This window comes from Carassius auratus, chromosome 10, assembly GCF_003368295.1.
Source record: "Carassius auratus strain Wakin chromosome 10, ASM336829v1, whole genome shotgun sequence".
NCBI lineage: Eukaryota > Metazoa > Chordata > Actinopteri > Cypriniformes > Cyprinidae > Carassius > Carassius auratus.
The window spans coordinates 17,967,956-17,982,979 of record NC_039252.1 but is presented as its reverse complement, the minus strand read 5'-3'; the positions used below and the strand labels follow the sequence as shown (position 1 = coordinate 17,982,979).

At 36.9% G+C, this 15,024-nt stretch overlaps 2 protein-coding genes across 2 annotated transcripts in view; both read right to left on the bottom strand.

Annotated features, from left to right (window-relative positions):
• Positions 1–2,737: 2,737 nt before the first annotated feature.
• npffr1l3 (neuropeptide FF receptor 1 like 3) lies at positions 2,738–6,850 on the bottom strand. Its single transcript, XM_026274158.1, has 4 exons — positions 6,729–6,850; positions 4,750–5,107; positions 4,486–4,585; positions 2,738–3,845 (listed from the first exon to the last, which is right to left on the bottom strand). Exons 2-4 carry the CDS (start codon positions 5,090–5,092, stop codon positions 2,927–2,929), a joined length of 1,362 nt encoding a protein of 453 aa, XP_026129943.1. The 5' UTR covers positions 5,093–5,107; positions 6,729–6,850; the 3' UTR covers positions 2,738–2,926.
• Positions 6,851–11,070: 4,220 nt separating this feature from the next.
• The window catches only part of LOC113110138 (uncharacterized), a 4,118-nt gene continuing 164 nt past the window's right edge, over positions 11,071–15,024 (bottom strand). The window contains exons 1-5 of the mRNA XM_026274156.1: positions 15,022–15,024; positions 13,455–13,921; positions 13,196–13,232; positions 11,677–12,477; positions 11,071–11,215 (exon numbers count right to left, since the gene is read on the bottom strand). The exon at positions 15,022–15,024 is cut by the window's right edge and continues 164 nt beyond it. Coding sequence (XP_026129941.1) covers positions 11,678–12,477; positions 13,196–13,232; positions 13,455–13,919 — 1,302 coding nt within the window. The 5' untranslated portion in view covers positions 13,920–13,921; positions 15,022–15,024 and the 3' untranslated portion in view covers positions 11,071–11,215; position 11,677. The remainder of the gene's footprint in view (positions 11,216–11,676; positions 12,478–13,195; positions 13,233–13,454; positions 13,922–15,021) is intronic.

Below are 15,024 nucleotides of genomic sequence, written 5' to 3'. Positions count from 1 at the left end.
ATGAAAATAAGTGTGCGTTCGGTTCACACACTCATATCTGTAATACAAATAATTCCCACTGTTACAGTGAAATAAAACACCACAAAACTCCTAATTACATGTAGCAGTGTTTTAAATCTTAAAGGCTGGGCTGTTTTGTGTGGTTGTGCCCCCCGTGGGTTTATTCTAACGCTCCACATGACGTGGGCCGCAGAGACACAGAGAGAAAAGGTTGGAAGTAGATGGAGGCAGATTATAATTCCCTTCACCTACAGGGAAATGAGTCACTTACATGAGGGACAAAGAGCCAGTGTTTGCTGATGTTTAACCCCTGTGTGACATTCACTTACTAAATATGACACAGACATCAACATCCCATACAAAACCAGACACTAAATCATTGTTTAAAGTTCTCTCGTATAAACTGTCAGCAACAGCAAGACAAACAACATCTAAAAATAAAAGCGTGATGTGGTGCAGAATATTACACATCTGCAAGCACAGAGACTCACACTAATAAACCTCATGAAAACCTGTTTCACAGAGTAATGCACATCGTGTTTCATGATAAATGACTGACTCCATGTGCCATTACTCACAGTGATACAAATATTAAAGAAAATGTAAACAAAGTCATTCTCATATTAGAAATTCCTCTGCAGATAAATCAATCTCACTCGGGAGCTTACGTTTCTTTAGCTCATTCTGCAAAAGAACAGAACAGAATACAGTATGTAGCGGCTCATTCATGATATATTTAGGACAGAAACACAACAAAACAACAAAAAGCCAGACAGGATTTGATTAGACTGAAAAAGTGGTGTTATTTACTAAAAGTTTGGGGACAAATGAAAATGATGTCAGTGGAAAGGAAACTTCATGAAGACAAATATTTGTTGTTTAGCAGAAAGTCCCTCATGAGTGAGACCAGCGACATTAATTAAGAAAGTAAACGTTGATATTGACTTTAATAACGTGTGGTGGCTGTAAACGTAGAGCAACACAGCTTCAGCTAAACACATCGGAGCACATTCAATCCTCCAGACACATCACCAGAGTAATCTTCATCTTCCAGTGTATTCTGGCTGGTCATCTCTCAAGGGAAATGATGAGAGAGGCTCACGGTGCTGTAATCTGCTGCAGGTGGATCTAGTTTTCCTGTCATTTTCTCACAAGTGCTTCCGTTTGTCAATAGCTCTACTGTTTTTCTACAGAGAGCGAGAGCTATTCTTTTCACTCGTTAAATGTCAGCTCAAACACTTTTCCTCCATTAAATGTTCAAATGCCTCACAAACGTTTCCAGGCAGATGTTCCTTAGAATCCGATGCAAAGATATTAAGGAATATCACGTTCATCTTGTGCATTTAACTCGTCTCTCATTAATATTCATGATTAGTTCATAAAACGACCTACATTTTTACAAATCACAGTATGCACGCAACAAGATTATGAATGTCAAATTAAATGCCTCGCAGCAAGCTATGATGAATTAGTCAGATATGACATTTACGGTGTAGTGGAAATACATTTGTTTTTAAATTACATTTTATTTTGTGCATTTAAGTGATCAAACGTGTTACAGTTGATTTCTATTTCTTTTTTTTACTTGGTGTTCATCTGTGAATCTTACAAAATTAAATGCATCACAGTTTCCACAAAAATATTCTGTGTTCAACATTGCTAATAATCAGAAATGTTTCTTGAGCAGTAAATCATCATATTATTCTGATTTCTGAAGATCATGTGACACTGAAGACTGGAGGAATGATGCTGAAAATACAGCGGAGAATCACAGAAATACATTACACTTTAACACAGATTCACACAGAAAACAGATGTTTTACATTAGAATAAAATTTCACAATTTCATTATTTTTACTGTATTTTTTATTAAATAAATGCAGCCTTGGTGAGCAGAAGAGAATTAATATTTTCTCATAATTGAGTGTCCATAAATGATTTATTATGATCTATTTATTAATATGAATATGACCTTATAAAATCAATTAACTTTTTTCAGTTTGAATTTTTCTTGACTACTTTCTAAATGGTTAAATTAAATGTTATCAATCAAAAAGCATTCATCTAAAATCATTTAAAAAAATTATACAATCTCACATAAATTTATTAAAAGTTTAACAAAAATCACGTTTAGGGACCTAGGGGAATTTTTTTATTTTTCTTTCCTCACCATACCAAATTCTGTTATAACATATCTAATTATTTGTATGCATAAAAAAAATCTAATTGATTGCTACAATAACCTTCCTCAGAAATTATGTGTAGCGTATTTAAATACTTCTGGTTATCAGAAAAATTAAACATGATTATTCCTTAAAAATTTTTATTAACTAATTAATTTTAGTATTAGTACATTACACTGAAAAATAGTAGGTTAATATATTTCTGGCACAATGTCTACAAGTTAAACCGAACTTTTATTTTGACAGGTTTCTGAATGTACATGATATAGTTTCTCTCAAATAAAACGGCCAAAGGCTCATGAAGTGACTCTTTTAGAACAGTTCTGAGAAGTTGTAAGAATAAGAAATCACATTCAAATTTATAAATTAAATTTAAATTAAATTCAATTAAATTTATGCATTAAGCAGACGCTTTTATCCAAAGCTAATTTATCCATTCAGGCTAATTTTTACCTATCATGTGTTTAAATTTAAATATTAAATATTAAATAGTTATAAGATTTACAGACACTGGTACATATCACGATTTGATTTAAGTGTAATCGAAGTCGAAGTTTGATAAATCCGCGTTATACAGTAAATTATGTCTTTATGACTGTATTTTCTGATTACATCCACACTGCAGAAATCATAGGGCTCCACATGAAGCAGCTTCCAGAGCTTAAAGCGTGACTAAGAAATTGAGAACCGAAATACCAAGCACCAATAAATGTCTCTAGCTCATCCATCAGTCTCCTGAGGTTTCAAAGCTCCCAGGCGCTGTATATTTTCCCTCCTGCTGAAGACACCTTCTCAATCTCAAAGTGAACTTCTCTTTTTGTAGACGTGCTGCTGTTTCCCCCTTCGGCTGAAGAGCCCTTGGTGTCCATCGAGCTCCTGCGGTGCTCCAGCTCCAGACGAACACATCCCGTCAGGTCACTTTCGGTGAAGATCCGGTTGGTTCTCGAGCCTAAGCTGAGCGGGTGTCCGCTAGCAGCCGTATTCAAAGGGCTTCCAGCTCTGGGTCGTTTGACGCTGAATCTCGTCTTCTCTCGGCTCCAGCAACAAACCTGATGCTGACACGCGGCCTGGAAGCCTCTCTTGAAGTTCTCGTTGAAGTAGCCGTAGATAATAGGGTTGACGCTGGAATTGGAGAAGGCCAGCCAGTGAGAGAGAGGGAACACATAGCTAGTGAGGAGCTCCAGACTGTCCTCGTCTGGACGGGCGTAATCGGTCAGCAGCATGAGCGTCCACAGCGGCAGCCAGGACAGCATGAAGAGCACAGCCACCACCATCAGCATCTTAATGACCCGGATCTTTCTGTGAGACGCGGGGACATCGGGCTGCTCGGCTCGGGTCAGGACGGCTGTAGCGTACAGCTTTGCTCCGATCCGGCCGTACATGAGCATGATGAGCGCCAGGGGAATGACGTATACGTGCAGGAACAGGACGGTGGTGTACACCTTCCTCATCTCTGGGTCGGGCCAGGTCTCGTAGCAGGAGTACAGCGGGTATGTGCTGTTGTCACCGTGAACCATGACGTGCCCTTTCTCTTGCTGGACGGTTAACATTAACACGGAGGGAAACATTATGGTGAGAGCCAGCACCCATATCATCCCTATAGACACCTTTGCCACAAAGAGCGTAAGTTTGGGCTTGAACGGGTAAACGATGCAGCGAAACCTGGGTTTCAGACGAGGAGAAAACACACGGGGACATTAACCCAGATTTAATTTTCCCTCACCCCTGATATATGTGTGTGTGTGTGTGTGTGTGTAATTCTAATACATTAACTCACAGTTAAGCATATGTTATTATGTTTCACACATCTTGAGGAGCTTTGTTAATACTTAATCCATGAAAAGGTGCAATAACTTTACAACAAAAATTCTTTAGCATCGTTTACTGATGAATACATTTGTACATACGTAAAAGGGTTTTCCATGTCATCAAAACACTGATATATCTCAGCGTCTATCCTAACATACAGGTTAATAACACTGACCTGCATGCAAATGTTCATGTTTTCATGCTTTTATCACGCATTACCAGCACATCTAGCTGTAAGTACTGCTGACTGAGCTCAGCTTTCACAGTCCTGGTCTAGTGTTTTCAGCATCATGTATCTGTCATAATGACCGCTGCGTTTCGTGAGTCTACACCTCAATCTGCTCTAACAGTGTGTTAATTAGTGCTTCCAGCAGAGCTGCACACTTCAGATACGAGCCACAGCTCACACAATAACACCGCTCGACTGTTTCCTTCACAAACATGTGTTTGTTCAGTTCTTATTTCGTTTCATTTCAAAATGATTAACACTTACCTGTCCACAGCAATGGCAACCAATGTGAAAACGGAGGCACAGACGGACGTCCCTTGCACAAGTCCACTCAGTTTGCATATCGTGTTGCTGAAAGGCCAACCTGACAATGACAATAAATGTTTTATTGAAGAACGGTATACCTTGAATTATCAAGCACCAAGCATTCAGTATGTAACTCGGGAACGCTGTGTTGTACTCAGAGTCTGCGACAGTCAGTTTTGCACAGGTGAATATTGTTACGCATCAAAAACTAGATTCCCACACCTGTGATGAGGTTGTCCACTAGCGTGGTGGGAATGCAGAAGATCCCGACCAGCAGGTCGCTGACGGCCAGATTCAGGATGAAGATGTTGGTGACGGTTCTCATGTGCCGGTTCCTCAGGACTATCACACAGACCAGAGCGTTCCCCATCAGACACAGCAGGAAGATGAAGAGATACGCCAGCGTGAAGAGCGCGGCCGTCGGCAGAGAGTGCTGGTAGTAAGGGAACAGGACGTCGCCCCCTGCTGTGCTGGAGTTGGTGCTGTTGGTCTGGTTGATGCAGGAGACCAGATCTGAGATGATGTAGACGGAGGAGGCATCCCATGATCCCTCAGTGGCCTCCATGAATGCAAAGCAATACTGGAACAAACACACAAATAAACAAACTAAATCGTATCCTTCAGTTTCAGCTCTGAAAACCTGTTCTGCTAGTTAATAAAAACTTTCTGGGATTTTTTTTTTTTAGCTCACAGTTTGGACTGTGTTTCTCGCAGTTATGAAAAAATACAGAAAAACTGAGAAAAAAATGAGAAAAAAAAATCATAAGTGCAAGAAAAAAAGTCAATGCAATTGTGAGGGAAAAGGTCCCAGTTATATATTTTTTTATTCCTTGGTGGAAACCAGCTTTAATAAATACTACTGACATTTAGTTTGAGCTATGTTTCTGGCAGTTATGAAAAACACAAAAACACAGAAAAACATCAGAACTGAATGCTATAAATTCAGATTTATTTGTGTCTCTGTCCCTGAATAAAAAAAGAAAATAATTATATATATAATTATTTTTGCATTATTAACACACTGTTTTGCTAATGAATGTTGGTCAGTTGCTTTGACACAATGTATTTAGTTTAAAGCGCTATATAAATAAAGGTGACTTGACTTGTCTATATATATATATATATATATATATATATATATATATTTTTTTTTTTTTTTTTTTTTTTTCAATTCTGAGAGAAAACTCATAACTGCAAGAAAAAAAGTCAACACAATTTTGAGGGGAAAAGTCCCAGTTACATATATATATATATATATATATATATATATATATATATATATATTCCATGGTGGCAACAAGCTTCCATAAATACTGCTGACATTTAGCATCTAATACCATTGAAATAAAACACATTTAAAACGGAAAATCCCTCTTAAAAACATCTGAACCCAGTTGACCTCAGCTTTTAAAATCGTTCATATTGTGAAGCGTAAGTGGTTTGCGTCGGTGATTATTTATATTTCTGGAGGACTGAATATATAAGGAACACACAGGCGTAGAATCAAGAAACTAAGATGTTTTTAATCAAAAGTCCAATTAACGTTACACAAAACAGTGGCTTTTGTTAAGTTTCATGTCATCAAAACTAAAATGATAATATCACAAACTTACTGACAGGTTGTGTTTTATTTGTATCATTTTTTAAATTGCTTTATTATTATTATTATAACTGAAACAAGATAACACGGGTATATTTGTTGGGTTAAAAAATAAAAATAAAAATGTAATACTACGTTATATTTTTCCCTTCTGCCATTTCAGGATTGCTTTACTGTTAGATTTGCTAAAAAAAAAAAAAGAAAATAAATTGCGACAACATAGCCCACATCATTCAAATTCTGTACAATGAATGTCGATGTACAACAAATATGAAATGTTTAATAACTAAACGTTAATAGCCAAGAAGGTTAACATAGAAACTGTTGTAAGTTAAATTACATAAATAAACGCACTGTGAGGAAAAACAGCTCGTTTCAACCGACTTATAACACATCACATGTTTTGTTCGTCTGGGAATATGAATGTTTAAGAGAATGTTTATTATCCTTACATCTGAACCTTTTTCCACATTACCAGTGATGTCTGTACAAACGGTGATTCTGAGAGAACTTCACCTCAGGTGCAGAAACTGAGCAAAGCAGCTGAAATAGTTAATAACATTTGTGTTTTATCGGTTAATGCGAGTCACAAAGATCTTACCTTACTGTCCTTCAGCTCAAAGGGTGAAACAAACGAAGTGGTTTAATAAAATAAGTGAAAACAGCTCAGTTCTAATCGTGTCCGTCTCTGATCAACTCTGCACTGACTCCCGCGCGCGCGCCTGTCTCGCGCCACTGATGTTCGATTCACGAACCGGTTGATTCATTTGAAGCGACTCGTTTATAAATTACTTGACCATTACGCAAAAGTCATATTTAATAAATGATAATAATATTTATAAATTATCTCAGTTTTGTTTTTGTATTATATTCTATATTAGTGCTTTCAAACAATAATCGCGATTAATTACATACAAAATACAAGTTTTTGTTTACATTATGTATGTGTGCTGTGTATATTTATCATGTATATATAAACACACACAGATATGCATGTATATATTTCAGATTTTTTTTCTATATATATATTACATTTATTTATTATAATATAAATTATATGAATACAAATATAGACAATATATATGTAAATATTTTTAAAAGTATGTGTGTATATTTATATATACATATTAAATACACACAGAACACACACATATTTTGTGTGGGATTAATGATTCGCCAGAACTATTTTATATATTTATATTAACTGGCAAGAGGACGTTTCTGAAGGCTGACCTGAAAAAATCTAATCATTTAAACGAACGATTCAAATGAACCGACTCCTGAAATGAATCGCGTTCACACGTCACGACCGTTTGTTCTTTAACGTGCTGCATTAATCTAATATAATCATAATTATACCTGCTGAATAATAATCACTGAAACAGAAATGACTCTAAATAATTTAATTAAGTAAGGCGTTTATTATGAATGCTAAAACTAATATAATTAGAGCATGTTTTCAAGCTATAATTGACTCACACATATTCATAATTAGGTCGACATACAGTACTAGATTTACATTACTGCAAGGGAGACTAATTTCTCAGTTTAATACATTAATCTGGGCAACACATTCACGACTAAATGATTCAGTGTATCGAACAAATCAATGATTCAGTAACCCTGCAGGAGGCACTTGGTTCGTTCCTGAATAAATCAGTCGTCTGAACAAATCGTTTAAAGGAATGACTCAATGACTCACTCAGTAAGATGCTGTCACCTGCCGTCAGTTTACTTTTATATTTAAGATAATTTCATATTTGTATATTTATTAAAACAAAAACAAACCTTATTCATGCAGCTGTAATTTTGCAGCTATAAGTGCATTCAAGACTACATGTGAGCTTTACTACATTTGTCTGTGTAAAAATGCATCTAAATTCCACTTCAGCTGCTTTTGATGGAAAGATCTGTTTTGTTGATTCTGATTTCATTTGATTGCTAACAGTCTTATAGTGTCTCATTATATTAACTGTAATTATTAGTTACATTTAACTATTTAATATAAAAAATGATGCATACATTTAATAAGGTTAGTAAAAAGACATAGGCAAAAATTATCTGGAAACCAAATAAGTAAATTTTTGTATGCAGTTGTGAACTTTTATATTCATATAGAATATAATTTCACAGCAACAAAATTATGGCCAGTGAAAATTTTGGAAAACCACTAGCTAGTTCCTGTGGCTTGGTGGTAGAGCATTGTGTTAGCAGCACAAAAGGTCATGGGTTCAATTGAAAAATGTATTAAATGTATAGCCTGAATGCGCTATAAGATGCTTTTTGCACTATAAGATGCTTTTTTTTTTTTGGATAAAAGCATCTGCTAAATGCATAAATGTAATGTCAAGCCCTGCATCTGATGTGCATTAAACCCAAAAATAGCAATTTCAGACTACAATGCAGCAGTTTTATTCTCTGAGAAAACACATGGCTTAAGGTTACTTTATGCCCCATAATGTGATTGTACCAGCTGTTTTTCCTTCGAGCTAAAGATAATAACTCTTATGAAGCACATGTATGTGGGTGATTCTCCATCAACACCTGTGAAATATAAAGATCTCATCTAAATATATTTATTCTGAGCATGCATCTTTATATATATATATTGGGGTTGTTTTGCATAAAAACTGAAATATGAAATATGAACATCAAAAAGAATTTTACATGTAGAAACATGCTGTTTTCTTCCATCGGTAGACCATTTCAAGTAAGATTTGCCTTCTGTGTCTCATCATGCATCATGCTGATATGTTTATTTAAAAAAAATTCAGCAGTGTACAAAATTTAACATATTAATAGCTGCAAGAGCTATTGCTGTGATAACTGCCATTGAAGAATATGAAAATGATGGGTCGGAAAGCATCTGCACAGATATTAGCAGTGTTGGGCAGTAAGGGGTTATTAGTAACGCATTACTGTGACACAGTTATTTTTGAAAGTAACTAATACTGTAAGGCATTACTTTTTAAATAAATTAACTCTGTTACCGTTGCCATATGGTGCATTGTCCATTACTTTTTATAAAATTAATTAATTTTGACTAAAGTGCAGCCTAACCAGTTTGGGGTTCGTGATTCATTTGAGTCTGTTCGGGAGCTCGGAGAGGGATCGCGAATCATTTGAGTGTTCGGGAGCTCTGAGCGGGATCGCGAATCATTTGAGTAACTTCGGAAGTTCGGAGCGGGATGGCGAATCATTTGAGTCACTTCGGAGCGGGATCGCGAATCATTTGAGTCACTTCGGAGTGGGATCAATCATCTGAGTCACTTCGGAGCGGGATCGCGAATCATTTGAGTCAGTTCAGGAGTTCGGAGCGGGATCGCGAATCATTTGAGTCAGTTCAGGAGTTCGGAGCGGGTTCGCGAATCATTTGAGTCAGAGGTTCGCGAATCATTTGAGTCAGAGCATTCGGAGCATGAATCATTTTAATTAGTTCGGGAGCTCGGAGGGGGTTTGCGAATCATTTGAGTCAGAGCATTCGGAGCGTGAATCATTTTAATTAGTTCGGGAGCTCGGAGGGGGTTTGCGAATCATTTTTATAATCAATAACACTTCCTCCAGTGAAAAAGTGTTCTGGTCTGAATCAGGAGAGAAATCTGCACAGATCAAGCAGCATTTAAACAGATCTAAACAAATATGTGAGAGACAACAGCAGATGCACGTCTTCACTGGAGGAAGTGTTATTCTGGATTATAGACTCTATGTGTTTGAGTTAAAATCATCTTAATGCTGGATGTGTTTCATCTTTTGTCTTCTCCAGATGTTCACTGATGGACTGGAGTGCTGTGGATTATTGTGATGTTTTTATCAGACTCTCATTCTGACGGCACCCATTCACTGCAGAGCATCCAGGTGCAAAAGTCCAAAAACAAGATTGTTAGACCTAATCACACTCTGTCTCTTCTTCTTCTTAAATAACCTTTTGCTTCAAACTCCTTTTACAAGATCTCCTTTTATCAGATCTAAACGTGAGAATCTCTTTAATGGTAGTTTTGAGAAGAAGCATTACACTATATTTGATCACGAGGAGGTTAAATTGACAGTCTAATGAAGCTCAGAAAGTCTCAGGTCCCCAGTGGCTTTAACAGAATCCCTCTGAACAAACACAGGCTGCTAAAGCTATTACTTGTTGTGAGCTAAAATAGCCTTTCCACTTCCTGTGAGATGCAGCAATCATTACAGACCTTGGGTTACACTATTAGTCGGCTTTAATTTAAACTCTTTATATTCACGTAAGCCACAATTCTCTGCAAATAAATCACAATTAGTTTGAAGTGGTTCATGCATCTAAGACATTATTCCTTGTAGTGGAGATAATCACCATTTTAGCTGTTCGAGTTACTTAGCAACCAAAACGGACTTCCCTTGATAAACATCAAACAAATCAGCATCACAGTGGTCGTCCAAATGAGTTAACAAGTATTTTCATTCATGTGTGATGTTTGTGCTGTTTCTGCGGTGCATCATGGGTAATTCATGAAGAAGAATCCGTTCAGTGTCCCGAAACCTGATTAACAGCTTTACTTAATTAGTTTAGTCTCTAGTATTCTGTTTTTACTCAATGTTACCATATTAAAATCTAAATTAATGATTCATTAATTAACCAATATATTATAGGTAAGATGCAGATGCATGAAAAACAAAGTAAAACACTTTAAAATAATTCACCATAAATAAAACAACCTTTGTTTTCCTGCAGTGAAGTAAACATACAAATACTTTTTGTGACACACACACACACACACACACACACACACACACACACACACACATATGATATTAAAGTTAAACTGATACAACAAATGTGAATAATGCTCATATTTGTTAAGTCTGTTTTCAGGTCACATGAGTGAAAAAGTGAAAGATTTGTGACTGTGTAACAGTGCCATCGTGTGGTCATTTATTACAATTACATGAAATAATATTTTTTTTTAATTCATTCACACGGATGTCAATGCTAAAGAAATGTCAGTTCACTGTAGGACTAATATAAAACGTTATAAAAGCATATAAAAATGGGTCCTTCTATCCAACATTCATCCCTTGTGATGCTTCTCGTCTTCATGTGAATTGACTGGAGTCAGACTGTACGAGAAATGGACAAAAACATCTTCAATTTAGAAACATATAGGCAAAAAATCTGCAGAAATGTGCAAATATTCAAAGAACACTTTCTTATCCAGACTAAAGAACATGTACACAAGACACATATTCGCATGCTCTTAAAGGAATAGTTCAACTAAAAATTAAAATGTGCTGAAAATGTCCAAAACCCTGAGATCATCAGAGATCAAGATGAGTTTGTTACTTTATTCATCAGGTTTGTAGAAATGTAGCACTGCATCAGTGTCTCATCAACTCAATAAAATCATCTTAATGCTGGATGTGTTTCAGGTTCTGTCTTCTCCAGATGTTCACTGATGGACTGGAGTGCTGTGGATTATTGGGATGTTTTTATCAGACTCTCGTTCTGACGGCACCCATTCACTGCAGAGCATCCGTTGATGAGACACTGATGCAGTGCTACTATCCTGTAGTTTAAGCACCTCAGGAGCTGTTTTCCTGTGGTATGCAAGCGTCTCCCGCAGCTCGGTTCTTCACGTTATCCTCGGCTGGTTTCTCAGGACTTTCAGGCGTCACGTCAGCTCTTTCTGAGTCTCTTGAGTCGTCCTCCAGCGTAGGTCTGCTCCAGGACTCGTGTGTTGGATCCTGATCCTCAGACGGAAAGGTAAAAGAGCACAGCGCTCTCTGCATCATAACGTTCTTCCATTTCACACTTGACTTGGGTCTGGGAGTGTCTGGTTTCTGGAGAGCGTCGGCGGTAGACTGTGTGTTTCTGACGGATGAAGGACTCTTGAACTGAACGGACTCTTGTTTCATCTCAGGGGCATCTTCACAGTGTTTGAGATCGTCTTTAAAGGTCTTCAGCCGTGAAACCAAAGAGTGCGCTGATGCTGTATCAGGTTTTTCCTGTTCATCTGTGTTCGCTTCGGTGATCTTAAGAGGTTTGTGAGTCGATTCCTCATCCGGTGGATCGTGGATGTTAATGTTTCTGTGTGCATGAGCTTCTTGGATTGCACTAGAATCAATGTCAGAGAAATCAAACTCGGCTGACTCGCTTGAAACATCAGCGAAAGAGAAGGAACTTGTGTTGTGAGTGTGTGTGTCTGTGGTCGCCGGTCTCGGTCTGTGAGCTGTGTTGGCGGTCATCGGGCTGTTGTCTGAGCTGCTGCTGTCCAGTTGTCTGCGCCACAAGCGGCGACTGGTTTTTCTCGGCGGCGGCCGGATCACTGGAGGATTCTGGGTAGACGACGAATCTCTGCCATCATCCTGAATCTCAGAGGAGCCTGCGAGATCAATAACGTGTGAGAAAACTGATTCAGAGGTACCTTTTTTTTTAATCAAAACATGCATTTCTTTTAATAACGAATGAAAGGAATGCATATTTTTATTCAACAAGGATGCATTAAATTACAAGTATAATGCGACAAAAGATTTGTTTCATATAAATGCTGTTATTTTTAACTTTCTATTCATTTGTGAATCCTGAAAAATAAAATGCATCACATCACAATGTTCAACATTGCTAATAATCTTCATGTTTCTTGAGCAGTAAATCATCATATTATTCTGATTTCTGAAGATCATGTGACACTGAAGACTGGAGGAATGATGCTGAAAATACAGCGGAGCATCACAGAAATACATTACACTTTAACACAGATTCACACAGAAAACAGCTGTTTAAATTATAATAATATTTCACAATTTTTACTATATTTTTGATAAAAATAAATTGCTTCAGTCAGCAGAACAGAAAAAAATATTAATTCTAAAATGATATTTATAAGATGTTATGACACATGGGTGTTAAATAGGCAATAAATAGACTTACTATGCATAGACAAATATGTTTATATTTATACAGTTGTACATAATGTGTGTGCACATTTTTATTTTTATTCTTGATTTCTAATCTCCTGTATATATTGTCTTCGTGCACGCTTGGAGAACTAATATAATTAAATAACATTCAAATGATATGCAAATGTTGTACAGACTGACCTTTAACACAAGAGGATTCCGCGGGTGATGACTGACCCTGTAATGAAAGGGTTAATTACGCAGACGGACTTGAACAAAGCTTGAACAACTTTAAAGATGATTTCCTCAATATTTAGATGTTTTTGTCTCCCTCAGATTCCAGATTTTCTAATAGTTGTGTCTCAGACAGATATTGTCTTCTCCTCACAAACCACACATCACTGGAGAGATCATTTATTCAGCTCCAGATGATGGAGAGGTGTGCTGCAGGGACACTGACCTCACGGCTCCGTCTGCGTCTCCTGATGTTGGACAGCATCCGGTAGAGCTGTAGCTGTCTCCGGTATCTGCGGCTGCGGTGCGCGTGGACCGGTCTCGTGCGGAGGCTGCGCCGGGACGTCAGCGAGGTGCTGGAGGGCGATGGAGACGAGTCGGTCCCGGAGCTGCACAGCTGCAGGTCTCTGACGCAGCGAGTCATCGGCTTCCGAATCATCGAGTCTTCAGAACGATTACGAAGCATTTCCACTCGCTTCAGCTGCTCCCGGAAGCTCCTGGGCTTCGGCTTCAGAGATCCCGTGAGGTTCAGGATGGGGATCGGCATCTTCCAGATGCGTATGGCTCTCCTGAGCAGTTTGTGCGAGCGGGTGTTCAGGTAGATGGCGGGATGAGCCGCTCCGATGCTCTTGTTCCTGTGAGGGGTTTGTGGAGCATCAGCAGCTGATGACTGGACAGATGAGGACAACATCTCTGCACAGAGAGAAACATCTCTTAACCTTTAATGCAACACTCAGTCACATATCAGACACCTGTTTACAAGTTACACCTGCAGCACAGAAGCAGAGTATCACAGGTGTATTTGTAGCAAAAGACAACGATACATTGTATGAGTCACAATTATACATTTCTCTTTTATGCCAAAAATCATGAGGATATTAAGTAAAGATCATGTTCAATGAAGATATTTAGTAAATCTCCTACCGTAAATATATTAAAACTTCATGTTTGATTAGTAATATGCATTGCTAAGAACTTCATCTGAACAACTTTAAAGATGATTTTCTCAATATTTAGATGTTTTTGCTCCCTCAGATTCCAGATTTTCTAATAGTTGTATCTCAGACAAATATTGTCCTCCTCACAAACCACACATCACTGGAGAGATCATTTATTCAGCTTCAGATGATGCATACATCTCATTTTCAGAAAAATTACAATTATGACTGGTTTTGTACCCCAGGGTCACATGGGTCACATAAGCTACTTTTGTACCTTTTTTGTAAAACACATTTTGATTTATATATATATATATATATATATATATATATATATATATATATATACATATATATGTATATATATATATATATATATATATATATATATATATATATATATATTCATAATATAATTTTTTCATCTGTTTTCATAGTTTCTATTATTTATTTATTACGCCTATTTAATCTAAATTAAACTTAAAAATATATTTCCTTGGCAACTAATCAAAGTAAAATAATGTACTTTTTAATATATTTTCTATCTTGTTTATTTCATTTCAAGTATTTATGTATTTATTTATGTATTCAATTATTCGTTTTAACTAAATTATCCTGACCTGGACAAATCTCCTCCACTGTTACAATTGTTGTAAATAAATGTTTATACAAAAATATTTGTAATAAATAAATACGAAAAAAAATGTGTCTGATGTGTTCTGAAGAGTTAGAGTATGGTCCACACTGAAGCTGCTCTGAAGGCACATGAACTAATGATCAATTCAGCGTCGATCAGAGATTCGTTTACAGATCATATAAAGTTGTACATTCTGAATGAATATGAGTGTGACACACCTG

Bases quoted from the DNA above. Each gene is read 5' to 3' on its own strand.
- npffr1l3 (XM_026274158.1), bottom strand. From the start codon at position 5,092: ATGGAGGCCACTGAGGGATCATGGGATGCCTCCTCCGTCTACATCATC. The intron at 4,586-4,749 runs GTGTGGGAATCT...TGTCATTGTCAG, and splicing joins AGTGGACAACCTCATCACAG to GTTGGCCTTTCAGCAACACG. The intron at 3,846-4,485 runs GTAAGTGTTAAT...TCTGAAACCCAG, and splicing joins GTTGCCATTGCTGTGGACAG to GTTTCGCTGCATCGTTTACC.